The sequence below is a fragment of the Sylvia atricapilla genome, chromosome 6 (genome assembly GCF_009819655.1).
Source record: "Sylvia atricapilla isolate bSylAtr1 chromosome 6, bSylAtr1.pri, whole genome shotgun sequence".
Lineage (NCBI taxonomy): Eukaryota > Metazoa > Chordata > Aves > Passeriformes > Sylviidae > Sylvia > Sylvia atricapilla.
In genome coordinates, this window is record NC_089145.1 from 26,204,020 (window position 1) to 26,220,480 (window position 16,461).

General features: G+C 37.6%; 1 protein-coding gene across 1 annotated transcript in view; it reads right to left on the reverse strand.

The window, feature by feature from the left end:
* Positions 1-1,160: 1,160 nt before the first annotated feature.
* The window catches only part of LOC136363092 (cytosolic phospholipase A2 epsilon-like), a 32,766-nt gene continuing 17,465 nt past the window's right edge, over positions 1,161-16,461 (reverse strand). The window contains exons 7-21 of the mRNA XM_066322181.1: positions 15,825-15,867; positions 15,306-15,369; positions 13,791-13,933; positions 13,539-13,628; positions 12,753-12,790; positions 11,042-11,177; positions 9,023-9,159; positions 7,638-7,860; positions 6,604-6,718; positions 5,677-5,814; positions 5,309-5,416; positions 4,297-4,488; positions 3,663-3,832; positions 2,451-2,637; positions 1,161-1,588 (exon numbers count right to left, since the gene is read on the reverse strand). Of these exons, the coding sequence (XP_066178278.1) occupies positions 1,380-1,588; positions 2,451-2,637; positions 3,663-3,832; positions 4,297-4,488; positions 5,309-5,416; positions 5,677-5,814; positions 6,604-6,718; positions 7,638-7,860; positions 9,023-9,159; positions 11,042-11,177; positions 12,753-12,790; positions 13,539-13,628; positions 13,791-13,933; positions 15,306-15,369; positions 15,825-15,867 (1,993 nt within the window). The 3' untranslated portion in view covers positions 1,161-1,379. The remainder of the gene's footprint in view (positions 1,589-2,450; positions 2,638-3,662; positions 3,833-4,296; positions 4,489-5,308; positions 5,417-5,676; positions 5,815-6,603; positions 6,719-7,637; positions 7,861-9,022; positions 9,160-11,041; positions 11,178-12,752; positions 12,791-13,538; positions 13,629-13,790; positions 13,934-15,305; positions 15,370-15,824; positions 15,868-16,461) is intronic.

Below are 16,461 nucleotides of genomic sequence, written 5' to 3' on the forward strand. Positions count from 1 at the left end.
ATGCTCATAAGTGAAAAACATTACCCACTCCTTCTCCACCCAAACTGTTCTTAGATGCCCCATCAACTGGTTATTTTTTAGGAAAAAATCAAAGAATCCTTTTCTACGATCCATTACCTAGAACTTTATTGCATTAAATAAAATTGCCACTTCTGATGATATTCAGATTATCCTGATTATCCTGATCTCAGCACTAGCTCTGCCCTGGTGACAGAATTTCCTCACAACAGTGGGAGTATTTTATTAACAAAAGGAACATAATCTAGAACATTTTCTGAGCTCCTATGACTAATTTCTTCATGAATCACAGCTCCACGGTACAAGGCTGATGTTGTGAAAGACTGAGCTTACAATCTGCCTGTTGGAGGGTTGTGAGAGGAGTCTTTGGCAACTACTGTCCCCCAGATTTCTAGGGGAAATCTCTAGGATTTTTGATGATGAGAAACCAGTATCTCAGAACAATCTCTGCTAAGACCCTTAGCCTGTAAGTGTAGAACAGGTGTGATAGGTATGTCTGGAAAGGATCCCAAAAGGGTCTCTTGCATTGCCCTGTTGTGTGCAAACAGCTAGCAACCACTTCCCATCTTATGAAACAGTGGGAGAAATCACGAGATCATCCTTCAGGAACAATAAAGGCAGGTGAAGATGAGTGAGACAGGACAGTCAGCAAAAACTCCAAGAGAAAAGTGAAGGAAAGTTGAGCAACACATCTATTACTTAGGCTGAATATAAGTGATTCTGGGAATAGCAGCTCAGAGAGGACATGTTTGATCTCCTGAAACAAAGAAGATCTAATTCAGGGGTAATTTTTTATTGATGGTGAAAACTGTATAAATTTTAACAACACTAATACTAACTTCAGAAACTTATTTTCAAAGACTTGTGAAGACAGTTAAATAAAAATCTCAGAGTGCATAATGAATCAAATCAGAGATAACGAACTTCAATAATTAAATAAGTAAGACCAGCACAATGGATTAGTTATTTACCAAAGAAATTCCAGTACAAGAGATTGTTTTTCTGCCACACAGAAAACACACCATATAAATACTATTTTGATACAAATTTTAATGTGCCACATAATTCAATATTATCTTCCACAACATCATAATAATTTATATTGAATATATGCAACAATTACTAAAGTAACTTGGCAACAAAAAAAAAAAAATTGCTGCTTTGAAGTTTGTTTTGGATTAAACCACTGGTAAATTCCAATCTGTCTGAAGAGTCATGTAAATAGGTGGAGTCCAGAATGTCCTTAGGATGATGTGATTTCCACTGCAAGTATCACTGAGAAGAATCAAATATCTTGATCTCACCAAACCATAGACAACCCAAGAAATACCACAAGAAAGACTGAAGACAGTGTGTGGTGGCTAATAATTCCGCTGCTTCCTCCGTGCCACAGCCAAGCGCAAGGCCTGAATAATCAACTTCTCATTGTTCAGGACATTGTAATCAGTCAGTTTCACCAGTTTATCAAAATTCTCTTCACTGAAACACACCTCTCTTGTAGTAAATGGGGAGAGGATGCTGGAGACATCAACTTTGCCTTCAGCCATCTCTTCAGGACTCCTTTCCACACCTAAGGGGACAAACCACAGGGAGATGCACCAATAAGGTTTTATTGTAGGATGATCAGTATTTACATAATTATAGGTAGAAAAGGGATACTTGGAAGGAAAGATACAATTTGCCAGAGGCAAGTAAAAGTACTGTGCTAGTAGTATTGTATTCTTCAGCATCTAGACCAAGCCTCTGACCAAATATGATTTTACATCATTTGACATGGACATCACTCTAACAGGTTTAAGTTAGAGCAACATTAGCAGCAGCAATGCTAGACCACTGCTAGGAAAACAGTGTCTTTTAAAACCAAACTAAAAATGCACAAGCAAAAAGGAAAACAGATACTCTTGTACCAGATAAAATAATAGCCACCTCACTGAAAGTTCAGGAGAAATTACTGCACTCAGACAAAGTCAATTAAAAACAAAGATCTCTGTCTACTTGGGCCTCAGTCTGAGAGATTACTTATAAATGTGTGAAAAAAATCTTAAACAAATGGGCTTCACTCCAAAACCAGCATAAGGTGTTTTTCCTCATCTTTGTTTGCAAGCAGCAGTGCACGACAACTCCCTGTCTGTAGTGTAAAGCATCTTGTGTTAAGAGCCTACCCCTCCTGAGGTACTATACTGGAATTTTTGCCTTCATACTATCTCTCATAGTTCTGGTGAAATAAGTGTCTATATTCATCTCAAGTGCTTTAAGAAAGATTCTGGAGTTTACATAATTCAGACATACTGACACAGACCAGTTATTTTTGTCAGTGATGAGACTCATGCTGGCATTGGAAAGGTCAGAGATTACAGTGAGACACTAGGTGTTAAACGGAAAGAATTCACAAGGAAAACTTTTTATTAAAATTGCTATCACAGATGACTCACCAGGAGCTTTATATTTCTTGAAGGTGTCATTTACTAGGGGGAAAAAAAGCACTGTTGGAGCTTGTGGACTGTCAGCCTCTTCAAACACATAGCACTCCTTCAAGTTTTCCCTGTCCTCCTCACTTATCTCAATTTTGGGAAATGGAATTTCTTGCTCTGAGAAGTACTTCGCAATCTGATCCAGAGGCTGGATGAATGAAAAAAGATAAATATAAAATTATTACAAACAATCAAACCTGATCCAGACACCTGTATATTTTAAACTGCAGCAGCTAACAAGAATATTCTAAGGTTTGAATCTTCCTCTGGCAAGATATTAAATTTCAGGTGGAAACAATCATAAACACACCAGACATTGAAGTTTATCTTATTTTCCACATTGCTTTAGGCAAAACAAGAAAACAGTCACTTTCTCTGAACTTGAAAATTAATCCAAAAGCCACAAGTCCAATTTTATAATTCCATTGAAAGAATACCCCCATTCAGAAGGGGAAGGCAAAGAAACTGCAAGAATGGAGAAGGAACACATCAGTCCAGATTACTCTGCATCATCTTAACTTCTTCATTATTTACCACTTTCCCAGTCTTTCTGTCCTCTGCATAATTGGTGTTGCTTGATAATGCACCTATTAACAGATAGACTTATCAACATCTTATGACCTCATAAAAAAACTTCACCACCTATATTTACTATAAACCTATGTTTATTTTTATATTATTATCGCTATACATGCCACACTAATTATATTATTTTTAATTATTAATCAATCTGGCATTAGCCACTTAGTTTCCCTGAGATTGGTATGAGATATAAAGGCCAAGACACAGGTTTTCTCATTTAGTCTGTTAAAATATTGTCAAGACTTGTCTTTGTAATTTGTTCAGTACAAGGATAACCAAAATCAGTAGCAGAGTTTCGGGACACTCCATCAGTTTATAATATAATCCAGAATAGAGTCCATCAGTTTTTCAAAACTCTTGGATGCACTGCAGCAAAGACTTTGATGTTTTTAAAATGCCTATATCCTTCACTGTCTTCTAATATCCTTCTTAGTTACTGAGAAATAAATTACCTAACAATCTAAATAATAAGTTAGATAATAGTAATCTAATTCTCATTCCAGTACTGAAAATTAGGTGGTTCACCTGATGAGTGCTAGCGACCGAAAGACCGTGAAGGAAAAAGACCTCAAATACCACGGCTTTTCTTACCAGTGTTTGGGACCCTCCACTGTAGTTCAAATGCAGGATGACATCGACCTCCCTCTTCGATCTCAAAAGGGGTGGATAGCTGGTATTAATGAAAAAACCAGTATCAACCAGGGAGAGCTCATTGTCTGCTGTTTCCATCAGTTTATTTGGGAAGGAGTCTATCACTGTGTCTGAAACATAATTATTTCTCATTACAACAAACAAAACACAAAATTGATTTCTCCTCTGAAGGAAGGCAAAGAATAAAGAATCAAGAATTTTGCCCTCATTCTAGCTGTACTTATTTTACAGGACTAAGTGACATGCTTCTGCTTTCTCCTGCCCCCTTCCTGGGCACTGCAGGTTGCTTTAGCCCTAGAGGGGAGATCTCTCCTGCTGCCTTAAGCTGAGCTCACTTTATCCACAGGAACATAATCTCCAAACAACCACATACAACTTCACCCTTGAACAACCCTCCCCTCCCCCCAAAAACGAAATGCTATTCAAATCCAGCTTTCATGTTTTCCATTTGTAAAGGGAGGAGTGGCGTTTCAGCAGTCGGTCTCATCTCTTCCTCTTTGTTAGAAATCCTAAGTGAATTCCACAAACTAAACCTTCCCAGAATATTCCTGAAAAACATGCTGGTTTACTGTGCCTTTCCAGGTAGAAAATCCTTCACTCTCCAGGTACTTGTTATGCAGCTGGAAGCCTCTGATAAAATTGGGATATTGTGCAATGGTTGGACGTCCTGTTAAGACATCTCGCAGAGTAGAGGAGAGGACACCCGAGGGAGTGAATAGACACGTGTCTACTTCATAGGGATTCTCAGACAGAAAGGGTTCTTCTGCTGCAAGATGGAAAGAAGAAATTTAAAGTTTAGGATGATTTTCTGAAATAATGCATACCTTTAAAAATGGAGTGACTAGTAACAACAGGGATAACCATCCCCCACTCCAAAGGTAAAGCAAACATAGTTATAAGCCCTTAAGGTCTATGCCACCAAATAAAATTCAACATTTGACAGTGAATTAAATGACCAAGCTACCTGCAGGCAGCAGGCTGCCAGGCAGTAAGCACCACCTTCCACTCTAAGATTCCTCAAATGATGCCCACCTCTACTGTAGCATGTGGTGGAGAGGAGAGAGCAGTCCTAAAATATACAGAAGATCTGTCAATAGGACAGTTTCAGAATGCATGTCAGTGTCACCCAGTGGCAACACCAACTAAGTTAGGAGACCAGTCACTATGGTTCCCTGTGCAATTAACAGCAAGAGCAAACTTTCTCCATGGGCAGTTCAGTGGAGAAAACAGCCCTCTGCAAGAGCCATTTTCTCTACCCATGTTATTAGTGGCCAAGGAGGACCATACCCTAATTTAACAATCAGAAGATGTGTTTTTGATACAACATGACTTTAATATGCCTGATGGAGACTGGTTTTGTGTCTGTATGAAAGGTACAGCTTTTACAAAGCTTCTCACAGCTTTTTTTTCACAAAGAAATGAAATTTAGTTTTAAATCAGGCCAAAAAAACATTTTTAGTTGACATCTCTGCTTTTCTTTCCTCACCATTTACTCTCTGACTTTGACAGCATTTCTTTATGTATTACACATGTTCACAGAACATAAGCAATATTTACCAGTGTTGCAAAAAAATTTAAAATCTCACCAATATCTTTTATTCTGTCTCTGGTCCATCTGCACCAGAAATCTTCTGAATCAACAGCCAAATTCCAGACATACATCACATCTATAGAAAATATACTACTCCACATGCCTGTAATGTGAAAGAGGAACAGAAGCTGATTGATGGAGTGGCCTCAGAAGAATCTTAATTGATACATACCTTCAGTTCTTCCCATTGGATACTTCCTTTCTGTCTATATGGATTAGTTTGTGGTCATACATTGTAAGTATGTCCTTGCACCTGCTCAACCTGTCTGCCAGTGTCTTCCCAGTGCTGTTCACCACAGACCTTGCGCTCGCCCATACCAGCTGTCTCTCCAGTAGACCACCTTTCCCCAAGGCAATAGTCACCTTGCATGTAGCAGATCCGAGTCTCTGAGAGCTTCTTTACCATCCTCCCCATAAAGAACTGACTTCCAAAGTGTTCTGCACGAATAGATGCTCCGTATTTCAGCAGGCCAACTTCATAAGGAGTGAACTCCAGCCACTCTGTGGCAACAGCAGCCAGACCATGACAAAGCAATAACATGTTAAATAATAGTAAAGAGAAGAGCTCCAGGAAGCAAACAGTGAGAAAGACACTGGCTAGCTCATAGCATGCCATTCACCAGCCATGGCTGTATCTCTATTGCCAGCAGTACTGATCCCGTGAGATCCTTCCACACCATGGCAGGGCAGCCCCAGGCTGTGATACAGCAATCTCCAGCAAAAAAAGCCCTGGTCCGAATGAAACCATTCTGAAGGCATTCCCTTAAATAGTTTATCTTACTCCAAAGGATGTGTTGCTCATGCATAACTTGTTTCCTTTAGGGCTCTATAGACAGAGAGCTTAGCATTCACTTGGTGTCATGTACTTAGCTGCTCATGTTAAACACATACTGTGAAAATTAATAGTAGAGTCAAAATAGTGATTTTCCTGACATTGGACCCAAAAATTCAAAGTTTTTTCTGTAATTGTTAAAAATAAGATCATGTAGAACAGTTATATGAATTTGTTTCATTACAAGGTTTTTGTGACAGGATAAACTGTCACTTTGACATCTTCTGTGGTATAACTATGTTTCTACTTTAAGCAAAATAAAGAACTCAAATTCTAAACACATCTGGAGGTTTTTTCCTTTGGTCACTATTATCTGAAAATGTAACGACTTTTTTGGGGGGTTGTTGCAATTAGAATGAAAATACTATTGTATTAATTAAGCTGATTATATCCATATCATCTTAGTTTAGGCCACTTAAATTATAAATTTGTTAAAAAATCTAAATCATAACCATTACCTCTGAATGCCTGGGCACTGTAGTTGGACTTGAGGTTGATAGCCACATAGATGGGCAGTGGGTTCTGGCCATTATCCACTGCCTGCCGCTGGTCTGAGAGTCTATGCTCATCTTTCTGGTTTTGATGAAAAAGCATTAACAGAATGAGGGAAAAAATAACTTGCATTTCAAATAATATAATCTGAATTATCAGCCCTATTCAGCCTTATCCAAGTTCTCCTTTCCATTCCTAGGTAACTGGATTGTTCCAAAATATCTGACATGGGATATTCCAAACGTGGCAAGTATCCCATAAGAAGCAGCTACACCTTATATGGGTTCTCACATTCTGAGATATACAGACAAGTTGATTGTAGCTTCAGCAAGGAAAGAAAAAAGTTCCAGGAAAAATCATGCAGCTAAGTGAAAGGTAAAGTTCTTTCCTTGACTGGGTCTTAGCAAAGAATTTATCATATTTTAAGGTATTTTGCAAATATATGCATATTCAAGAATATATTCCATTGCACATGACAATTTAAAACTTCATTGTAGAAACTTAAACCAGAAGGAAACAGCTTAAGATACACTATTTTTAAGTCAACAAAATTTCTTAAAATTTGATATCATATCTAGAAAATGGTCTTTCTCACTGTGTGAACAATCTCCATATGCAGTCTATACCTAGGTCATATTATAAATGTATATCTTCATTTATGCTAAAGAAGAAAATTATTTCCAACTTTTAAGTGCCTCTTCTAGTCGGAGTATTTTATGTCCAAAATTATTAATTTACAGTTCAAAATGGTTTTGCTCAAGGTACTTCTTTCTTTAAGGAGAAAGAGCACCTTAGACTGGTATGACACGGCTCCTTCCATTCAAGGTCAACCTCTTTAAATCTAGAGCAGCGTTTTAATAATGGATGTGAATATATAATATTTAATCAACTGCTAAATGATTTATTTGCATTAGTAGTACTGAATAGTATCCCAGGATTTATTTTCTTCTCCACTGCAGCTATAGAAGCTCAGCAGTGATGTGGAAGAAAGGAGTAATACCTTATCGTGTAGCATAGATTCAATGACAAGACCCCAAAGGTCTATGAAAGAAGTGTTATGTCCTTCTTTAGTCCTCTCCATCAGGTCATTATAATAGTACTTCAGACAATCCAAAGAAAAACAGCAGATCTTGGATTTGGTTACTTGCTTGCGAGCTTCCTTAATTGCATCTTCCAGGTATTTTTGTGACCAATTAGCATCTTCATATAAGTTTGCCATGGTCCTGAAGAAGTGTTAGTTAAAAATAATGGAAGAGGAGTAAGTCTGTGGTTTTCTATCAGAAAATATTTGTGCAACCAGTTTGCCTGTTTCTTAATTCTCACAGGGTTCACAACTTTAAACACACTTAAAACACTCTCATTTCAGGAGCAAACAAAACATCCAAGCTTTCCTGGTTTGGATGTGGTAAAATGGATTCAAAAATTATCTTGAAATTCAAGGGAGAAAAGAAACCAGGACCCAAGGCTATTAAATTCAAAGGTTCCACAAGTATTCATCAAATCCCTTTCTTGGAAGGTGGGGAGTATTCTAGGGAGCAGTCACTACTTCTCTGTTCTAGTCCTGCATTTGTTGCCATATTTCTGCTGAATGCTTGTGCCAGCAAGAAAACTGGGTGGGTTTGGGCATGTCCTTATCTCCTGGAAGCCATTACACAGACAGGTACATTCAGATCTCCACACACATTCAGAGAAGTTAAAAGAAAAACCTACCATTGAAGTTTGGACTTACATAAAGTGACACTCAACTCAGGGAAAAAAAATCCTCCACTTCCAAACAGGTGTAGAGGAGTGGGAGTACCTAGAACTTACTCGATTAAATACTTCAGTTATTTTAAGTATGACATCATCTGCTCTATGCCCACTGGGAGAAGAGAGCATTTCACAACAAGCCACCATATCTGCAGTCTCTCCAAGTTCAGCAACTTGATATAATTTGTTGTACTTTCTGTGACAGTATTAATTCCTCTAGCCCCAAGTACCTCTTTTACCAGAGGGAGATGCACTGTAAATCCAAAATGGAAGTGAGAATAACCAGCAAATGGCAGGCATAAATTCTTCTTCCCATCTTTCTTCAATTTCCAGTCTAAAGACAAATTCATTACATTTAGTCTAAGGTATAATTGATAAAATATGAAAAGGGAATACAGCATTTAGATGAAGATATCAGGCACAGACTGAGTCAGTGTGGTGACAAAAGCAGCTGATGAGTGTGGTGATTGATCTCTTACTCAGTATGTTTTGTCTTTGCTCCAGGTGGACAGAGAGTAGATTGAGGGGAGAACAGAAATGCTTTTGCTTTGCTAAGTGCCATATAAGCTAATGGTGCTGTACAGAGTCAACAGTGTTGAGCACAGAACACATGAACCTTGTTTGGGTCATTCTCACCATGTGGTGCCCGATAAACCCCCGATGTAGGAAATGCAGTCCAGCAGATTGAGTTTCTGGAGGCCCAGCAGGCTGCCGTACATCGCCGTGAGTGACCTCGTTCCTCCCCCGGTCGTCGTGATGGCCACCACTGGCACCTGCTCGACACAGCAAGGCAGAAGGAGCAAAAGCCATGCATGTATTAGACATAAACAGCCCTCACTGCAGAAATCCGATAACAGGTTGCAGGCATTGATACAAGCAGGGATGCTACTTGGCATCCTTGGGAAAGGATGTGATTGTTGCAGAAGGCTTGTTTGCCACCACCTGACAGCTGCAAGGAGGAAGGCTCGTGTCTTACCCGCTCAGATGGGGTGGGAAGCTGTTTACTTAACATACAACTGGAAATCAATCTCATCACCTTGGAATTTTTCTCAAAGTGTATTATTAGAAGCTGTCATAGAAAATACAGGATTTACCACACCAGAGCAGATTAGGAATCTGTGATTCTGCCTCTAACAATGACCAGGGTCACAGAGGAACACACAGAACCCTGTAATCAGCCAGACCACACAATAGCCAAAGCCTTCCTGGCCCCAGGTCATTAATTACTTTGTGTCCTGAAGCACATTAATTGATAGGGTTTCCCCCTTCGTGATCCAAGTGTAATTGAAGAGACAGACTATTCTTCTCCTTATCTTTTCCTGATCTAGTACACCCTTTGCTTCCGTTAGCATCCAGAGTGTGGATGCTTACACACCCCATGGAAAATGTCTACTTATAGCTTTCAAGTAGTGGCTTCTAATTTCATAAAGGAATCTGTGTTCTACAGTCAATGAATAGAACATGAGGAAGATAATTCTCCTGCTTTATGAAAAAAAAAGGCACAAAACCCCCAGAAAACAGATGTTCTTCATACCCTAAACCCTTTAAGACCTTAAATCTAGGAAATTTAATAAAATAATAATGAGGCAAATCTCATAATCTTAACAAAAATTAGAATAAACTCCAAAAATTATATTCTTATAAATTTCTAACATTTCATTACATATTCTAACCTATTTTATTATAAGTTAAAACTCTAATGATTTTTTTTTTCAGTTTAAATGTTAATAAGGCAGAGGAGATATGTTCCCATATTTCTGAAATTACATGATTAGGAGAGCCAGAGTAATTAGACTTTTCAGAAAACAATTTCTTATGTGTGAGGAAATCCTCAGACAGCTGTGTAAAAATGGTTAAAAATGTTCTTTCCAGCTTTGTTGAAAATTTTGTTTCCTGTATTGTTCTCTGCTCTGAAATCCAAACTAATACTTTTGAATCATATTTTCCACAGCACTCTTCTTTTAACTGTCAGCTAAAGAGTGTTCTTGCTGTTGGTATGTTTGTATTTTTCTGATTGTCAGCAACCCAGTTAGGCATCAGCAGTTGCAAAACTTATGACTCAATTTCAGAGGCAGGAACAGGGTCTAGATAGAGCTAAACTTACAATTAACTCTTTAATCTACAACTCAGTGATGCTGTACAATCCATTCTTCTTTGCCAGATTGATTGTTTATTCTCTCATTTGTCCCAACAATACACCTACTTTGCTGAGAAACCACTCCAAGAATTTTTATTCAGACGTCTGCATGAAAATGTTTGTTTCTTCCTCTCAAATCTCTTTACACATGTGCCATGGCCACCACCCTGTCTCTCTGTTAAGGCCTTCAGTTTCACAGACAGCATCCTCCAGCTGTTCTATGTCTGCCCACTAGAAATTTTCCTCCTGAGACACATGAGCAATCCCCAGAATAAACAGGAATGGACCATTTGAGGAGCTGTCAAAAAGTTTTTGGGTCTATGAAGACATTATCCTGCCTCCTCCACTCTGCTACATTTACAGGCCACTGCTTCTCTTGCTCTTGCGTTGCCCTCGGTGACCAAACCTGGCCCACACCAGCAGCACTAATTAAGCTGGGATTTTATTTGTTGTTTAAATTTGTGAGCCAGGCCCTGATCCCCTGAGAGCAGTTGCTACCAGGGACTGTATTGGCTTGCCTCATGCTCTTTCAGATCCTCCTCCAAATTTAGAATCTTTTTCAGAGCAGCAGCAACGTATTTCTTCCTTTTCCGCAGGAAGTCCTGCTCTTCCACGCACAGGCTAAACCCCAGGCGCACGTCCAGGTCTCCTGAGCTGGAACAGACAACGGGACAAATCAATGCATAGACAATTTGTAGCTGATTTCAAGATCTGCAGGACAGGGAATAAAAAAGTAAATCATCTGTAAAACAAGTTATTTCCAAGTCTGCATATAGATAAGGGAAAGAAGAAAAACAAGCATTTGTCCTGCCAGCAAGAAATAGCAGTGAGGATGAAGAGCAGTTTCCAAGGTCCTTTAGATCTCTTGTGAACATGGACAAAAAGACAAGACACACGAGTCAGGGAAAGATCATGGAAAGGAGTAATTTCAGAAGTATTTTTTTTCTGTATCTATTCCTGTTTATCACTATGATGTCCTGGAAAATTCAAGTGACGACATCATCACTTGTTCTCAGGTTTTGACAATCCACTAACAGCCTTTAAAATGAGAGTTCTAATGAGTTAGTTGATGAAGCTTGAACTGCAGAGCAAGCATCACCCCTGCTCAGCCTTTGTCTTGGGAAATCCAGCCTTTCACCTGTGTCCTGAATATATTCTTAGATAAGCTACATCCTGCAAATATAGAAGAATATCCATCACTTTCTTTTTTCGCGTATGTCCATGGAATTTTGTCTCTTGAGAAACATGAAGCACAAGCAAAAGAAAATTCAGGAAAAAAGGTGAAAACCCAATCAAAAGGCAGCTAATGTTAAGTGCCTTCTGCAAAATAAATACGCTTATTACTGAGAAGAACACAAAATATTGACCCAATCTTCTGGGTCACATCACCCTCTGGTGGCTGCAAACTCAGTCCTGAAAAGAATTTTCACCAATATTTCACAAATATGAATGTTTCAAGGATTAATGCTACTAACCTCTGTTCTCGAGCAGATGTGATTTATCACACAGTGTAATTTTGAAAACAGAATAAGGTCGAATTATTTACCTTACAGAAACAAACGACGATTTTAGCATTAGATTAACATTTCTCTTGCTTTCTTTCTATATCTGTTTCTCTTAAATTTACAGGTCAATATGATTTATCCTGGGCTGAGGTTGTACAGGTAGCTCTCCACCTTGCTTTATCACTCAACAGTGGGGGTGCTGTGAACCATAGGAGATATTCAGCTGTACCATAAAATGTAATTGTCTTCAAGTTTATGTATTATTGGCGCAATTCTGTCCCTGTAAGTTGGCTGGCAGTGCTGCAGCTGGTGGGGTCCCAGCTCCCATTCTGCTCGGTGAAGCAGAACAGGCAGAACCCAGGCTACCCTATGTTTGCCTTGGGGATTTTGCAAAGTTAAAGTTTGACAGAGTTTATTTCAGTCATTGCGCAGATCTGACTATTTGCTTAAATGGGAAATAAAATTACATGTGAAGAGTACAGTTTTTTTCACGTGTGAGAACAGGCATAAAGCAGACTAATTTAATCTGACTAAAGGCTCACAGACTGATACAGAACTGCACAATCCTGTGACTTCAGCACACTTGCACTCACCTCAGGCACTATGTGAGCACAACACAAAGCACTCACGCAGTCTGTGCTCATCTCTACACCTATCACAGAAAGAGCCTGCATAACTAGTTTACAGTAGTCCTGTATGACAGGAAAAAAAGGGCCTATCTTACCATGTTCTCGCTGTCAAGCACAAGTGAAATGAATTATCCTGGAAAATGAGAAGGGTAAAGTTAAATTACTACGAAATTTTAAAACATTTCTTTCCTTCAAGTCTGGCAATGCTCAGACTAAGATAGATGGTTCTCAAATAATTAATCAAATGGCTAAGGACATTCTTTTTATACAATAAATGAAAACCTCACTCCCTGCCATGGAATCAAATTTTCTCTTCTCTAACAAGCCTGTGTGTTTGGGCAGGTAGTGTGCCACAGCCTGCCTGTTTACACCACTTCCCAGTCTGCACACTTAGAAGGGGCAACAAGAATGAGAAAAGTTATCTTATTAAAATGATTTTTTAAAAAAATACACACAATAGCACCTCCAATATCAATATTTAGACAAACTAAAATCTGAATTAGGCTCATAATCTGGATGTGTCTTTTTTCAGTTCTTAGTCAGATTTATCCCAATATATATATAAAAAAAAGGTGGTTTTGAAAGGATGTGCATTTAACAGTCATTTTTTGTCCTTTGAAACCACTTCATTCTAATTGTGGGATGCAGGTTTGCAATGACTTTTGTATTATTAAAATCACTAATACATTCTTCCTTAAAAGTGAATATGGCAACATTAACTTTTTTTACCTTTCTAATGAATACCTGTATGATTTTACACAGTGATTCTGTTTACTTGTTAACTTTTAATTTCTTAATTTACTTATTAACTTGTTAATTTTGAGCAGGACAATATTAAGCATATTTTAAAATACATATTTCAAAAGGTTCACGACACTCACCTCTTCTAGTATTATTTCTTTCTGCAAAGGGAGTGAATTCAGGGGGAAAGACAGGACCCCAGATTTCTCTGTTTCATTTCCATCCGCCAGCTGAAAAAATGTAAAAAGCAATTGAATATGAACACATATTCAAGGTTTATAATCTCTAGAATTTCTCCACTAAGAAGGCTAGTTCAGTTTACTGGTTCTATTAATTTCTTATTCTGATTTCATTTGGGTTAATTAATAGTAACAGACAGAAGAACAACTTACCTCTTCTGGCAATATGATATCCAGTCTTGTCTGGTCATTTATGATGCAGTGAAATATTATTATATGAAGGCTGGGACCGGAGTCCAGCAAAACCTTCTGGCTTCCTTCATGTGATCCTTTCACCGTAAATGTAAACTCTGGGTCTAAACAGAGAAGCAAGGAACAAGCATAATTTAACTATTACAATAAAACACACATAACTAATAAAAAAAAAAAAAAAAAAAAAAAAAAAAAAAAAAAAGCACCTATTCCGCACACTTTTTGTTGAATTTTTCTTATACCACAATGACTAAGTACACTTTGGGTTGTCAAAACAGACCGAGAACTGATCTAAATATCTTGGTGAATCTATATAAATAATCAGTGTACAGAATTCACAGATTTTTAAAATACTATAGCTTGCTATTTGTTAGATGTTTTCCATGAATAAATTAAACCAAGATTTGGATTTAAAGGAAAGTTAGTTTAAAGGCATTTTGGATTATTCACGTTGCATAAAAGTAATTTATTTGATGTCAGTCTGCTCTGGTTCATAGGATACATTTTATAATACTAAGACTAAAAGTCCAGTAATTCTATAAACCCAAAACTCAATCAGACTACTTGGCATCTGCCTTCATGTCACCAAAACTGAAACAACCTAAAGGCTGTGTTTCTTGTACAGAAAAGTCTTTATGTTTACAGAGAGATCATAAGCTGTTCTCCTGCAAGATCAGGGCCAAGAGACACATGATTTTAGGTCACTAACCTTTCCACTCCTTGTTACATCTCAGTCTGAAACGTCCTATAAGGCAGTTCAGTCATTGCTACCATTTTCTTCACAGAAATCAATTTTCCATTCACAAATTAACTCAGAACAGTTAATTTTTAAAGAGTTTTTAAGATTTGCCCCAGTAGCAGTGTTAACACAAGCTACTGCTCATTTAAATCAACTTAAAAACTAGTGAAGAATCCTGCTGTACTTGTTAGAGATATATTTTATAGACAAAGTACTGTTTTGGTCATTCTACGGTAGCAGAAGGCTTTCCTACAATTTGTGAAGATCCCTTTGATACAACTTTACATTTAAACTTATGTTTATTATTTTTATTACCGAACCAAAAAAATCATCTTCAGAACCCTAAATGTGCACAAACTTTGTACATATTCCAGCCCAAATCAAGTGTATGAGATAAGATTTCTACATATTAGTTATAAGACAATTTTAAAAGTTAGAAAAATTTGTTTTGAACAAGCAATAAACAAAGAGAAATAACCTAATTTTTCCAAGTTTCTCATTCTAGTATATGTAGCTCTATTTTTGCAATAGCTTCAAGGTTTGCCTCATAACTAAATACTTGATGAACTTGAATTTTGACAGATACAATCTTTCTGCGAGGTGGGGCATGGCAAAACTGAGTATTATGTGACACAGATAAAGCAATGTGCACAACAGATTATTAATTTTTTTCAACATCTGTTATAATGACAGAACCACAACACAAGAACAATAGACTAATGAAGCAATAACCTCACTTGTGGATTGCTGCTTCAGCTTCCCTGTATCCACTCTAACCTCCAAACAGGAAACCTCACGTGCCTGTAGCAAGAGAGGATGAATGATGATTGAGAGAAGTGTAAATGTCATTGCAAATGATTCATACTGTTCCCAACCAACCCCCTCTGACTGATCAATGAGCAAGGCAATTATTATCTATTGCTATGTCTTCAGATAACACAAGGGCAATAGTGATACGGCATTTCTTTCCAAAACTGAAATAAAGAGGAAAAACTCATGAGCTGCTTGAACTTGGAGAGACAGTTAAGCAAAGATCAGCCCTATTAAAAATAATGAGCGTATTAACATATTGGACTATTTTTATGAGCATTGTAACACTTTTTCATTAACTGCTCCTGATAGTTCTGAGTCTATAATTTATAGAAGAAAGTTGGTGGCAGTACTGGGTTTGGGACACAGCTCAAAGTTTCCCGAGTTAGAAATAAGAACACTTGTTATTCAGACACAAGAAAGATCATAACAAATATATATTTTACCACTAGTACTCCATTTGTAATAATGCCATCAGGATAGTCCAGACTGAAAGACAAAAAAAAAAAAAAAAAAAAAAAAAAAAAAGGGAAGATAATGTAATGGGTGAGAAAACTCAGACAAATATGACAAATATTTAAGTCTATGGTTAACACATTAGTTATGTGACTTTTGACATTTCTGACTTAAACATTCTCATTCAAAAATACTTTAAAACTTAAGATTAGGTGATGAGCTTAGTTGCAATTTTTTGCACCCACTCATGATAGAATATGAATCTGGATTTCTACTCCTGTGGTCTTATACATTTTCTGCAGTAAACCATGCATTGAATGAGTGAGACACATACTGATTTTGAGAGCAGCTGCAGCTGTTAAATCCATCTTGGCTCTTTTGAGCATTACAGTTTTACCCAGGTTTTTGTACTTCAAAAACTAATACAACCACCCAGCTTTCCACAACTTCTAAGAAAATTACCCTAATTGCAGGAGAAAATGTACTTACCTCTATGAAGTGATCTGCAAATCACACATGAGATTGTAAAAGATCACTGTACATATAGATGTGTTTCCACATCTAGGGACAGGGGTGAATTCATAAACTGCGGCCAACAATTTCTATAGTCTAAAATATTTTTCCGTC